The sequence below is a fragment of the Neopsephotus bourkii genome, unplaced genomic scaffold (genome assembly GCF_033783945.1).
Source record: "Neopsephotus bourkii isolate Nb327-2 ecotype Australia unplaced genomic scaffold, CSIRO-AGI_Nbou_v1 NB_1707, whole genome shotgun sequence".
In the NCBI taxonomy this organism is placed as follows: Eukaryota; Metazoa; Chordata; class Aves; order Psittaciformes; family Psittacidae; genus Neopsephotus; species Neopsephotus bourkii.
The window spans coordinates 635,280-648,143 of record NW_026902181.1 but is presented as its reverse complement, the minus strand read 5'-3'; the positions used below and the strand labels follow the sequence as shown (position 1 = coordinate 648,143).

General features: G+C 39.0%; 2 protein-coding genes across 17 annotated transcripts in view; one reads left to right on the top strand and one right to left on the bottom strand.

Moving 5' to 3' along the window:
* The window catches only part of NUMB (NUMB endocytic adaptor protein), a 96,367-nt gene that overhangs the window by 76,898 nt on the left and 6,605 nt on the right, over positions 1–12,864 (top strand). For 5 of the 15 annotated variants that reach the window (XM_061376364.1, XM_061376363.1, XM_061376375.1 and 2 more), the window contains exons 4-8: positions 1,045–1,122; positions 6,477–6,551; positions 8,491–8,631; positions 10,112–10,313; positions 12,553–12,855. In XM_061376364.1, the coding sequence (XP_061232348.1) occupies positions 1,045–1,122; positions 6,477–6,551; positions 8,491–8,631; positions 10,112–10,313; positions 12,553–12,855 (799 nt within the window). The remainder of the gene's footprint in view (positions 1–1,044; positions 1,123–6,476; positions 6,552–8,490; positions 8,632–10,111; positions 10,314–12,552; positions 12,856–12,864) is intronic. The other 10 variants (XM_061376367.1, XM_061376372.1, XM_061376366.1 and 7 more) reach the window with 6 other exon arrangements.
* The window catches only part of PAPLN (papilin, proteoglycan like sulfated glycoprotein), a 60,286-nt gene continuing 58,770 nt past the window's right edge, over positions 11,349–12,864 (bottom strand). For both annotated transcript variants that reach the window (XM_061376355.1, XM_061376354.1), the window contains exon 29: positions 11,349–11,426. The gene's annotated coding sequence lies outside the window, so the exon portion shown is untranslated. The remainder of the gene's footprint in view (positions 11,427–12,864) is intronic.

Below are 12,864 nucleotides of genomic sequence, written 5' to 3'. Positions count from 1 at the left end.
TTTCTTACAAGTGAAACAATTTGGAAAGATAGCAGGAACAGCAATATGCTTCCTGTCAGCTTCCTCCAACACAGTGCAGCATGTGGCTGTGCTCACAGAGCACCAGGGCCTGCTGAAGTGTTCTCTCAAGAGATTGGTTCAGATCTTGCAGTTCTCGTTGTCTGGTAACAAAATCAAGCCAGTAAACTGAACTGCGTGCAAATATGCTTAAGATTGTGTGCTGCCTTTTTTTGTAATGTGAATTGGGCAATCAGTATAATTGCTTCCAGGCTGAAGAAATTTGGGGAGTTGTAGTTCAACTCTTAGTATCTTTGCACCCGCTTAGCTGTCTGTCCCTGTCCAAGCTGACTTTAAAGGATCTGTTCAGCCTATCAATTGAGTTGTAGAATGAATATCTAGTATTTGTATAAATATCGTATAAAGCCTTCCAAGGTTTAGAGAGAGTGAAAGAGAAAAGGATCTCACTTCTGTTTTAGTTGTACTGCAAGGTAAGATGAAATTCCTCACTGTACAGAGAAGACTGCATAAGATGTGAAGTGCAGGAGTAACATGTAAACCAGAGCAACAAATAAAAGGAATAAAATGAAGCAGTGTTTAACCCTTCTTTATACCAGCTGTACATGCTCCTCCAGTTTACAAAGCATTTGCTTGGGGGGAAAAGTGATCAATATAGGGCAAACCTGACTGTAATTCTGGAGTTAGAAGTCTGCATTTCACAAGAGCCCATACAGTATTTTTGTTGTTTTACCACCATATCTGCTGCCAAGTTTGGTTTATAACCTAACTAAAAGGGACTAAACAAGGAAGAGTGAAAATAAAGTAACAACTTTGCATGAAATTGGGGCTGAGGTTCTCTTCTTTCCACCAATTTCAGGGCAGTAGTTGATTAGAATTGTGTGCGTGCCCTTTGATCTGCATTTTCATGGGATTATTTTCACTTTTGCCTGTCGCACCTTCTCATGGATAACTCTAAAAACCCCTTCCTTTCCCTCCAAACCCTATTCTTGTGTGTGCTTGTTGGTTTGAAACCCTGGGACATTTTAGCTACCTACAGTAATAGCGCTCGACTTGTCCCCCCTGTTCCTCCAGGAAAGGAAGTTCTTCAAAGGCTTCTTTGGAAAAGTAAGTTTAATGCCTCATTTGTGCTTGCACTATAAGGAGTTACATCCCTGGTATAGCACTTTCATAAAATCAGGGTGTTGAGAGTCCCTTAATCCATTTCAGAATATTTGCTGCTAAAACCGACTTGGAAATACGTTGATCATGCAAAGAATATGGTTAAAAAAGCAACCTGAAACAGAAACTTAAATCCATATGAGCTGTATTGGAAATCCAGTGTTCTGAAGTTATTTGGTCTTCTTTAAAAAAAATGTGATTTTACCTTTTAAACCCTTAAACTTGTGCCAGCCTACATCACCTGGGCAAATACGTACAGAGCAGTTGGGGTCTGTGCCCTGTGCGTGCTTCATGATTGCCTGGCACCACGAGTTGACCTTCAAATGTTAGTGTTGGGAGAAAGCAATGTGCCTACACATGCTATCTCTTAAACCTTTCTTTTTTGAGCACAATCCTAATTCAAAGGTATATGAAGATGAGACCAGGCGTTTACCTGCTATGTTTTTCTAATTGCAACTCAACTTAATAACCAAGAAATTCACTGTTCTGTCATTGAGGACAGTGTCTTAGATACGGTAGGCAGTACGTGTAAACCTCTTAAAGGGCTCTCTCTCTCTTAACTCTCATCTGTGCCCTACCTCAGCATTTAAAATTCCTGTAAAATATTTTTGTTTATTTTTCATACAGAGTTAGTCTAAGAGATGGCTTCTGAAGTACCTTTTTATAAAATGAATCTTCTCTTAAATAGAAACTAACAGGTTTGTAACTTCTGTCCATAGGAAGGTCTTTTGGAGCATATTATTCTCTGGTCACAGATTTGTTTTGGCTCTGCTTAGAGAGTAAATAAGTTTTGGGGCTTTTTTTTCATCTTTCACTCAGATAGTGATGCATGTCATACAGGGTCATCTGTTTCCTCAGTTCAGGGTTTTTTTCTATGATCTGTGAAAGCATGCATCTGAAGTGTCATGATGATAAAGTAAGAGGCTCTTAATTCTTAATTTATTTTCTTTTAGGGCCAAAATACCATAGGTGGGACATCTGCCAGATTAACTAGATCATTCATATGTGCAAATGAAATTCCAGAGCAGGAGTTTGTAGAGACCGGAGTCAAAACATGCCATTCACTTCACAAACAAAAATGCTAAATACTACTTTGTTTAAAGCAGTACCTCAGCCTGATCGTATATGTTGGTTCTCTTTCTGCATGTTGGTATTGACTTATGTTAGGGTACATAAGAAAGCAAAGATGTAAAAGGACAGATAGTTGCAGAGCACTAATTAAAAAAATCAAAACCAGATTTTTATTTATTAAACATTCCAACTTCCTTATTACATCTTAGTTGCTCTTTTATGAAGTCTGGTACTTTACCACAGTCTTGTAGGTTCGCTTTGTCTTTTGTTATAGTATTTCACCAAAGAGCGATCTACTGCTTCAGCCTGTGAAGTTTCATTAATTAGCACTGAAACCAATTATATCCATAATATTTAGATATCCCCACAGCATCAGTATGGCAGTGCCTTTATTGCAGCTTTGCCCTACAATGGTAACCCAAGTCTGGGGAAAACAGCAAAAAAAGCAACAGCTGTTCTATTATTAATAATTTATAAATACTGATAACTCTAATATCTTTTGGCTCTCTCATCTATAATTTCCCTGCAGATGCTTTGTATTGGAATTAATTTAATGTTCCAAACTGCAGAGCTGCTTCAAACCCGCTAGCAGCTTTCAAAGAGTCTGTCTAGACAGATTTGCTGCTTTCTCTGTCTGTATTTTTCTCCCCCTAAAAGGTAAATCTGACAGATTTCTGTTTAGAAATGTCCAAGTATTTAGTATTGGAAATACTTTCTTTTATACTTTAAATAAAAATGAGAAGTCTGTTAATCGCTTCAGGTTAGGCTTCTGCAGTTTATTTTGCATAGCATATGCAGCATAATCAAATCAATTGCCTTTTTAGGCAGCTCTTCATATTTTAAGGCTAAAGCTTTTCTGTTGTAATGAATAGTAGTACAGATTCAATGATCTTTTGTGTTTTGTTTCCACTGAATGTATGCATTTCTTGTCACACAGTATTTTATACAAGCTGAAATGAAGAATTTTCTTTATATATGCCTCAGACTAGATACATCTTACAGCTGTTTTGAAGTCCAAGGATAGCATAAACTAGGCAAAAAGATTAGAAACAATTTAGAAGTATTTACAAAATGCATTTTGGGGAAACTTTAATTTTGCTCTGGTATCCTTAAAACTTCATTTTCCACCTTACAGGTGCTACTTATCTTGTCTTTTTTTTCTTGTGGTTGCCCATCTCTAGGGCATTGCCGGCTTGTCAGAGAGGTTTCCCTTGTGCCCATCCTGCAGTGGTCCTGCTTTATTTTCAGTCTGTCAGGACTGATGCCTCCCCTGCCTTCCTGGAAACCTCTGAGGACTCTGAAATTGGTCCAGATAACGAATTTCATAATGGCACAGATTACTGACCTCCTAAGTGCTGAGCAGCAAGATATCTATTGGGGCTGACTCAGCAGTGACAAATCAGGCTACCAGGAGTCAGTACCACACATGGCTCTACTCCAGCAGTGCTGTCATCCAAAAGCTCTTGAATATGAAGACAAGTTACTGATATGGATGTCTAGACAAGTCCCTTGGTAGCAACATTTAAGACCCACTGTTCCAGTGGATATTGGCTATTTGCTTTGAATACTGTTTTTTGGAGTCACCTACCTTGCAGTGCTTATTAGATAGGCTGTGATCCTGCGTTATCCTGCTGTGATAGGCTGTGAACGCTTGTGATAGGGTTTCACTTCCCATGCAGTATCTTGCATCCAGTCTGATCTTTGTCCGGTATGTTCCAGGAGTACAAGTGCTCATATCTATTTTGTAATCACGATTAACTTGGTAATTTCCCACCCATAATGGAGCAGTACTTTGATTTGCATATCCAGTATGAACTGATTTAGAGAAGTATGTAGGCACAGATGAGTATTGAGTAGATAGGAAAATCATGTTGCCCAACAGTAGAAGATATGGGTTTGGGGTAAAGACTGTAAGGACTTACCCCTTCTAAGTGCTGTACCCACCATCAATCTAGAAGAAGGAACTGGGGGAGCAAAGCGTGTTTAATTTTTCTCTTGGTGAAGCAAACCCATGTTTCATTGTCTTGTTTGAGGAAGCCTGCATTTTCAGTGGGAGAGGAGGACTTAACCCTTCAGCCTTTTAATTTTATTTTGAGAAACATGAAATTTCATGTCTTAGCTATTTCTATATCCTCATTTAATAAAACAGCAGGTGAGGAGTAGCTCTGCTAAAGATCAGTACTGCTTTATGAAGTACCCAGCTCAATTAAACTTGACTTGAATACAAACTTGAACAGTTTTGTATTTCCACAGAAACAAGTTTTTATTGCTTGCTGGGGAAGGACATGTATCTGTCTTCCTAATGGTGGTAATCTAAGCCAGTTACCTGCAGGCATTGTCTTGTCTTGATTGTATTTTCTTGAATAAAGACTTTAAGACAATATCTTCTAAGAAACTGGTACTCCTTTTTAAAACAGTTTGAGGAGACAGACTTTTACAAATCATTTGTTTTGGGGATTAATAAGGACCTCTAGGCTATGGAAGCTAGCTGAGCATTATGAATACACATTATATTCTGTGGATATTGATATTTACTGCCTTTAACACCAAAATTTAGAAGTGACTTTAAAGGCTGCAATATTTTTTCACACATATGATGGCAAATTTAGGTACATCTTCCTTTGTGAAAGTTATGGGCATTCCAGAACATGTCAGTTTTACTTTAAACCTTCTCTGGGTTATCCAGCAGGCTGGGTGGACATTTAGAAACTTGCTTCTGCAAGCACTTGCTTTCATGCTTGCTTTCATGCTGTGCTTATTTGCTCTCTTTTCTCTTTTAATCACTCTTTCATACAAGTCAGTGCCATTATCTGTTCTCACCAAGCTTTTTGAAAATGCTCAGGGTGTCATTGCTGCTTTGAAACTGGGACAGATACATAGTTCCTCCCCAAAACTAAACAAAAGTTCTGCCAGGCCCATTTTCTTCACACTCAGTGCTTTCTCTGAGAATGAAACGAATGTGACATAACAGGAGACTTTTTGCTCCAAGATATTACATTCTTACAGGGTTAAAATCAATGTTGCATTGCTTACCATATGAATGTAAATTATACATCAGCAATGAACTATTAAAAAAATAAAAACAAAATAATTGCAGTTCTTGCATGAAGCCACTAGCAGATACCCCCTCATCTTTTTTATTATTGTTGCTCTCTCCACTCCCTGCAGTGGTCTGTGGTGGGTGCCATTAGTAGCCATAAACTATGTAAACCCAGTGATTGAAAAAACATTATGAGGAGACTATTTTATTAGCAGGCTTAAAGTATGGGGCTTGTGAATTAAACTAACACTTTAAAGAACAATTTTTCTAGTAGTAGTCCTCTGTAACAACCAGTAAAATTACATGGACATCTTGTACCTATTTTCTATTCAACGAATTAGTTTCAGGAGAATATTGTGTTAAGTGTTTATACTTTTTTCTGTAACTTTCCTGTAAAAAGTAAACAGTCTTGGAAGAATCTGTAGTTTAAATGGCTCCTGAAGCCTTCCTGTGTTTCCCACTTTTACTTAGCCTCAGCTTGTAGCAGCTGAAAGTTCCCACAGTCAGATCTTGGATAAAGGCCAGACTGCTCCTCACTGCATCAGCCGGCCACGCACCATTGCTTTTTCCAGTACACACCAAATGGCTAAGAAATAATACTTTTGTGCTTCTCTTCCAAGATGTGACATTTAGCTCTTAACAAATAGCGGAACATGTTTGGATGATTTATCTTGGCATTAAGCTTATAACATAATAACTGATGATTTCTGGGTGCTTTCAACACTGGTTTAAGGTGATGCCATGATTCTGCCATGCAGCTGTTGGGGTAGAGAGTAGGGCTGGTGGAAATACCAGGTAAGAATTTTCGTATGTTTAAACTTGTGCTGAAGAAGCTACCTGTGGTGTAACTCCTTATGAATTAGTGTCTTCTGACTCTTTAGTGGAATTCTTCACCCACTTGGTCAGACTTGAATTCTTTACTGTCAGTGGATGTACACCTTGTTTTTGCCTCCACCTGTGCTGTGCCCTTTCCCCATCCCCACAATGTGCTGTTTCTGAAATTACTGGCTATGGCTTGGTTCTCTGAATGTTTTGCAACTTGGATTGACTATTTGGCTCTGGGTACCCTACTGACCGTGGACTTCATCTACACTTAATGTTACGGTTCTTCAAAGGGGAAGCGGGTGGAGATCTGATGCTGTTGGGCTAAAACTGTTTTGTTTTGTTTTTTTCCTTTTTTTTTTGAAAGTCTGGGAAGAAAGCTGTTAAAGCAGTCCTGTGGGTTTCGGCGGATGGACTCAGAGTCGTAGATGAGAAAACAAAGGTTAGATTTCCCTGGACAAAAGTTTTAAATCCCTCTATAATAATATATGTACCATAACTTTAAAGGGACACCAATCTTTATGTTAATGCAAATGTTGGTATTTGAAAGGAAGACTGAAGTGTATAATTGGTTTAATCATTTCTTGCTTTGTAAATGTATGTATGCCTGCTAATTTTTTTCTCCGCTTAATTTCATACTACTCTCAAAACATTCCATAAAATGTGGCAGGTAGCACAAGCTTGGAATATTTTTTGTCGCGTTTACTGGAAGAACCTTTTTTTTTTCCCAGTAATGTTCTGTTGACATTGAACTTCTCAAAGTCCCTTGACTTTGTTCTGCACCACTGCAGAGGGCTGCAATAGTAATACATGGGCAAATTCATATTAATCAATATAATTTTCAGGGCAGCCAAATCCTAGAATGGTTCTGAGTGAACAAGACTTCCAAAAGTGTAATAGGGTATGTTTTGCCTTCAGACTCAAACTGAATAGTAACTGAGTATAAAGTTTATGATTTCTAATTCTAATATCTAAGATACTGGTCTGAAGTGGAAGACTAATGTATTTGTAGCATTCTTCTAGATTGTTTTATCTTTTCTTTTTTTTAATTGTGAAATAGCACAGTATGTACCACCAGGGTGCCTGTGTGCAAGTAATAGCAAAGAATTCTTGCTTTTATCTTGATGTAGACAATCAGAAATAAAAGCTTTAGGTGTGTCTCTGTAAGTGTACTAGTATTTTAAAAGATGGCATGGCTGTTGGAACAATTTTAACTCTCAGTAATCTGAAATTAATTCAGCTTCATATTCATGTAATTTAACCCTTACTTTTGTCAGCCTAAAAGATGATTTCTGCAAGCCAACATTGTGAAGCACATAGAGAACAATTCATATGCCTTTGCAGTATGACTGCATGTTGGATACCTGCTCTGTGACTGCTGTTATGGTGTTATGGTTTCATCAGCACTAAACTTAGTCTCATAAGAATTCAGTTTCTAATACAAACATACCAATGGGTGCATTCAGTCTACTGAGTGCCTTGTTTAAAAATAATAATACATCTATTATTTTTAGAAATGTTGCTGTGTATATCTTATCTTTTAAAATTGAATTTTTATGAGTTGTGCAGACCCGGAAGGTTGTTAAAAGTATAAAACTTAGAATATACTATTGCCTCCTGGTGGTTGAATACATGAGAACAGTTGCCAAGTACTAACCACCAACCAAAAGAACCAAAAAAATATTGAAATGCCATTTTTAACAAAGATGGCATAGTTCTTAACTATTTGCTTTTTAGAAACACTTCTCACATCAATCTATGGGAACAAATCATAGAATTCTAAATCATAGAATAGTTAGGGCTGGAAAGGACCTTAAGATCGTCTGTTCCATCTGCTCTGCCATGGGCAGGGACACCTTGCACTAGACCATGTCACCCAAGACTCCATAACAGTGCTGCTGGTGCTTTTCTGCCTGCATCCCTGCTTAGCTAATTGGCAGATCAGCTTTTAGTCTTTCTGTAGCATGTGCTAAGCCTTGTCACACTTGAAGATCTCTCCTATAAATTTCAGCATTGTGATTAACCACAGTAAATATTTTTTGATTACAAGACTTCTGGAGCTGCTGTAAAAATAAAATAAAACCATGAGTTCCATAATCTAGAGGAGAGACCTTAGGAATTGTTTGACTCCCTGAATTCTTATGTGGTGCCTTGGCACACTTCTACCAAAAGCAGCTGGTGGAATGTGTCATCTGTCCTTTTTGTTTCATAATAGAAATAGATTCTGAATGGTGAATTCACTGACATAGTCACATCAGGTTATCCTCTTTGTACTATAACTCATCTTCTTGCATTTAACACTGAAAATTATTTGTTCAAGTGTTTCTCCATATTTCCTCACATTTCTTTTATTGGGGGTGGGGGTTGGTTTTCCCCTTTAGGATCTTATAGTTGATCAGACAATAGAGAAGGTTTCTTTCTGCGCACCAGATAGGAACTTTGACCGGGCATTCTCATACATCTGTCGAGATGGCACAACGAGACGCTGGATATGCCACTGCTTTATGGCTGTAAAGGACACGGTAAGTTTAATGTGTATGTGTCCAACTCTTCCAGCTACTAGCTGGAAGTTATGCTCAGGAAAATTAAGTGCCTAGAATACATGTTTTGATGCCAGTCCTTGGAAAATTATTTTAGTTCTAATTCTTTATATTTGAATTACTTGATATCCCTTTGTGGTGTCGTCCTGTGGAAAGAAGTGGTGCCTAGCATGTATATAACAGGGATGCAGTCAGCCTCAGATATCTCTAGCAGAAGGGAACTACTCTTTTAAAAATAGACAGAAGATATTCTCATTTGAAAATATTTACAGAAAAAAACTGAAACATAATGACAGTTTTTCTAGGATAAAATCATAGTGTATAGATACAGACTGGTTATGAATGCAGCCTCTTGTATGCAGGCGTTATCTTGAATGGAAAGTCATCTGAATGTTAAAGGGATGAGGCTAAACTGCATTTAGTTAGCATCCTGTTGGTTTTGAAGTGGTATTTTTCCAGTAGAAGTTTTGAAAGTAAGTTACCTCCATCAGTCTCTTGCTGTGTAGACTTCAGTTATTTGATTCTGTGATCTGACCTTTTCCGTATTCTGCTTTTTGTTGAATCCTGTCTATGCTATACAAAACACTTGAAACCTCATGCAAAATTCTTGCATGAACTCCACATAGCTGCATGCTCAAAGCAATTGTGCTTGACAATTTATCATTGTTCTTTAAAGAGAAACAATGAAGTTAGGAATTCCCAGCTAGACTTAGTTAGAGCTGGAGCTTTTCTATTTTCCTCTCTGAATAACAAGTCAATTCACTTACTGATTACAATAGATGAGTTGAGCTACTGGTAGTAATAGCGCCTCTGACTCAACTGTAGCCACTGTATCAGCTGAATTGCTGGACTTCCTCCAATCTGATTTCCTTTCCTATTGCAGCTATTGGGTAGTGGATCCTTTAGATCTCACTGATTAATACTGGAAGTGCTTTTCAGAGGGCACTCTCAATACTAACTTCTGCATTTGGCTGTGGTCATTAAAAGGTGTAAGCAGTCACCACTGTGCTTTTAGTTTTCACCCTTGCACTTAAGGGTGGTGTCTCCCTGAGCCCTCTGTAAACTTCCTTCATCTGAGAGTACCACTTACCTGTCCATTGGGGTTTAACACCCACTTAAGATGTGGCTTCATAAGAGTTTCTGAACAAATGTATCCAGAGGCAAGGGAGCAGTGCAGGCAGGTTATCGCCCTAGCATCTTAGTAGCAGCTGAACTAAACAGATTATCCAACAATCCCTTTCATTTCTGGGTGGCCTTCTTGAACACTGCTTGTACCTTAGTAGTTGGGAGTCTTTATATTACAGGTTTAATTTTAGAGCCGTACAAAAGGTGGCCAGTTACAGTAGTTCTCTAATGCCTTAATTAGATTCCTCTTGCAAAAGCAGGTTATCACATTGCAACGCTTGAAGCACATGTATGTTTCTGTTCCAGTTACTGTATGATGCGATGTTGTCTTGTACAGGGGGAGAGGTTGAGTCATGCCGTGGGCTGTGCATTTGCAGCATGCCTGGAGCGAAAGCAGAAGCGAGAGAAGGAGTGTGGAGTGACTGCCACCTTTGATGCCAGCAGAACCACATTCACTAGAGAGGGGTCATTCAGGGTCACTACAGCTACTGAACAAGCAGAGAGAGAGGAAATTATGAGACAGATGCCGGATGCTAAAGGTACGGGATGCAACTTAAACAGTACTCCGTGGTGAGCAAAACCAGCACTGAGGTGAACTGGAGCCTGTGCAATGACTGAGGCTTAACTTCCTTGCAACATTCGCCTTCTTTAACCTCCTTATGTACAAATTGTATGCCCAGACGCTTGTCACTTCACAGGATGAAAAATGCTCCCAGATTTACTTGTGGTGCATTTTCCCACATCTCCTATAGAAAAAAGTACAAGTGACTTCATATATTAAATCTGCTTCTGCTTTGTTTTGTCAGCCTGCTTTATGGCAGAGATCACCGTAGAACATCCTAAAAAGCTGTACTAGAAAGATGTAAAAATATAGCGAGTTAGCCAGACATTGTAGTCTAAATCTTATGGTAAATGAACAGAAAATTATTTTCTTAGAAAATAATGTATTTTTATTTTCAAGACAGGTTACAAAGTGTAGAGCTATATTGCATGAGGGAAGAACAGATCAATCACAGTGTGCTTTCAAAAAAAAAGCTAAAGCAACACCCTCACCCCCATAAAGCACATAACTGATGCACTGGCAATTACACTCAAAACTAGTTCTATTTTACTTCTTAGCCATTTAAAAAAATCATTTAGTGTTCTAAAATTCAAGTGAAAGTAGAACTTATTACTCAAGTTTTATTACAAGTAGTGAAGTTCTACAGCTGACAAAAAGTTGAGTATTATAAATATTGTTCATAGCCCTCTTTACAGTGGAGTTGAACTTCTGTTTCAGTGGGTTCCACAGCAAGTTTTATGCCGCCACTCGATTGCAAAACTTTGATCTTCGTTTTCATCATCCATCTGCTTGTTCCCATACATTAGTTTTAGAATGTGCTAAATGAAGCTTAAACACAAGGCCTTTGTTACTTGAGGGCATGAGTCAAAGTCTTGACTCAATGAAGGTGTGTGAAATCCTTTCCAAGAAAGACTGATTAGAAAAGTTTCACTTGAACGAGCAGCTGCAACTCATGGGTACTGAAGCTTGCAAGACAACGTAATTAGTTCCTCCTACCATTCCAGCTCCTCAAAAATCTCTAGTGTGACTCTTCTCCTTACCAGACTTCCAGTTATTCCATTGATGTGTCAACAAAAAGTCATTCTTTTTCCTAAATGTTTGGAAAGCAATGTAAGTAAAATAGGAGTTCACACCAGGATAGTAAGATTTCTCCTTCTCCTGCTGTGTTGATGAGCTGTGTTTCTTGCCCCCAAAGCCAATCCAATTACAACATGAGTGAGAGTTTTCCTAGAGATGGAAAAACCCCCATTATTCTTCCAATCATAAGTGTCATGAGTTAAACTGGGCTTAATCCTACATTTCTGCCATTAGGTCTGGCTGACGGGAGCGTCGTGGTGCTGTGCAAAACCCTGCAAAATGAAGCAGCTGACTTTAAGTTGGAGAACTGTGCAGTGCAACCAGCTAGTGATTGAGTGGTAGCACAACAGCTAAACTCAGCTGTGATGTTACCATTTATAAATACATTTACCATTTGTGTAAATACAGCTTAAGGAAGCGACACAGGAGCTCACTCTAAATGTGCCTGGTGTTAGCAAGGCCTGTCAGCTCAAAGGCTGGACCTACCTTGCAGCCCACTTCCATCTATCTATTATATTTGTGTTTCCTGGAGGTGCTGGGGAGCTGCAGTCTGAGCACTGAATACAGCTTAACCTGTTAAATGCTGCTCCTGCCTTTGGCCTGCTGAAGCTTGTGCAGTGTGTTTGGCTGTTGCTGCTGATTCTGCAGGGCTAGGAGGGTGGCCTTCAAAAGAAGGGCCTAGAGCTGGGTTCTTTTCCCTGCTGCTGCTGAGCTATGTCACTCTAAGTCACTTAATGCAGTTTGTAGTACTATTTTGGCCATAGTTCTGTATGAGGTAATAGTAAAGGTCTCAAACACACAATACACTTTTCAGTCTTAGTCATAAATTAATTTCAAGTGTTTCTAGAACTGGGGGTCTCAGGAATAGCTAGAAGAAATACAAACATAAGGCCAGCATTTCCAGGAAGTAGCTAGCCTCAGGAAGTTTTGCTTTGGAGACTGAATGTGTGTAAAGTGACATAGTAAAGACAATGAGAGTATACAGAAGTGTTTTTTCTGCTGCGATATTAGGAACTCATTTGGAAGAGTACTAGTTATACAAATTCCCACATTTTTTCTTGTCAAAACAAATGGGACTAGTGGCAGGCAGTTGAACACTACTTTGCTTTACTCTTCTAACCTCACCCTATTTCCTCCAGCAGTTGAAACAGAAGTGAAAACAGTAGCACCAGGTGCTGCACCAAACAATACTGCCCCCTCCTCTGGCTCACCAACCTCTCCTACTGCTGAAGTTGCTGCCTCTCTGGATAAAGAAATGAGCAATCCCCACGCTATTCCACGGAGGCATGCCCCTATAGAACAGCTTGCCAGGCAAGGGTCTTTCAGGGGCTTCCCTGCCCTTAGCCAAAAGATGTCTCCTTTTAAACGCCAGTTGTCTTTGCGAATAAATGAGCTGCCTTCAACAGTGCAAAGGAAGACCGATTTCCCCATGAAAAATTCAGGTAAAACCA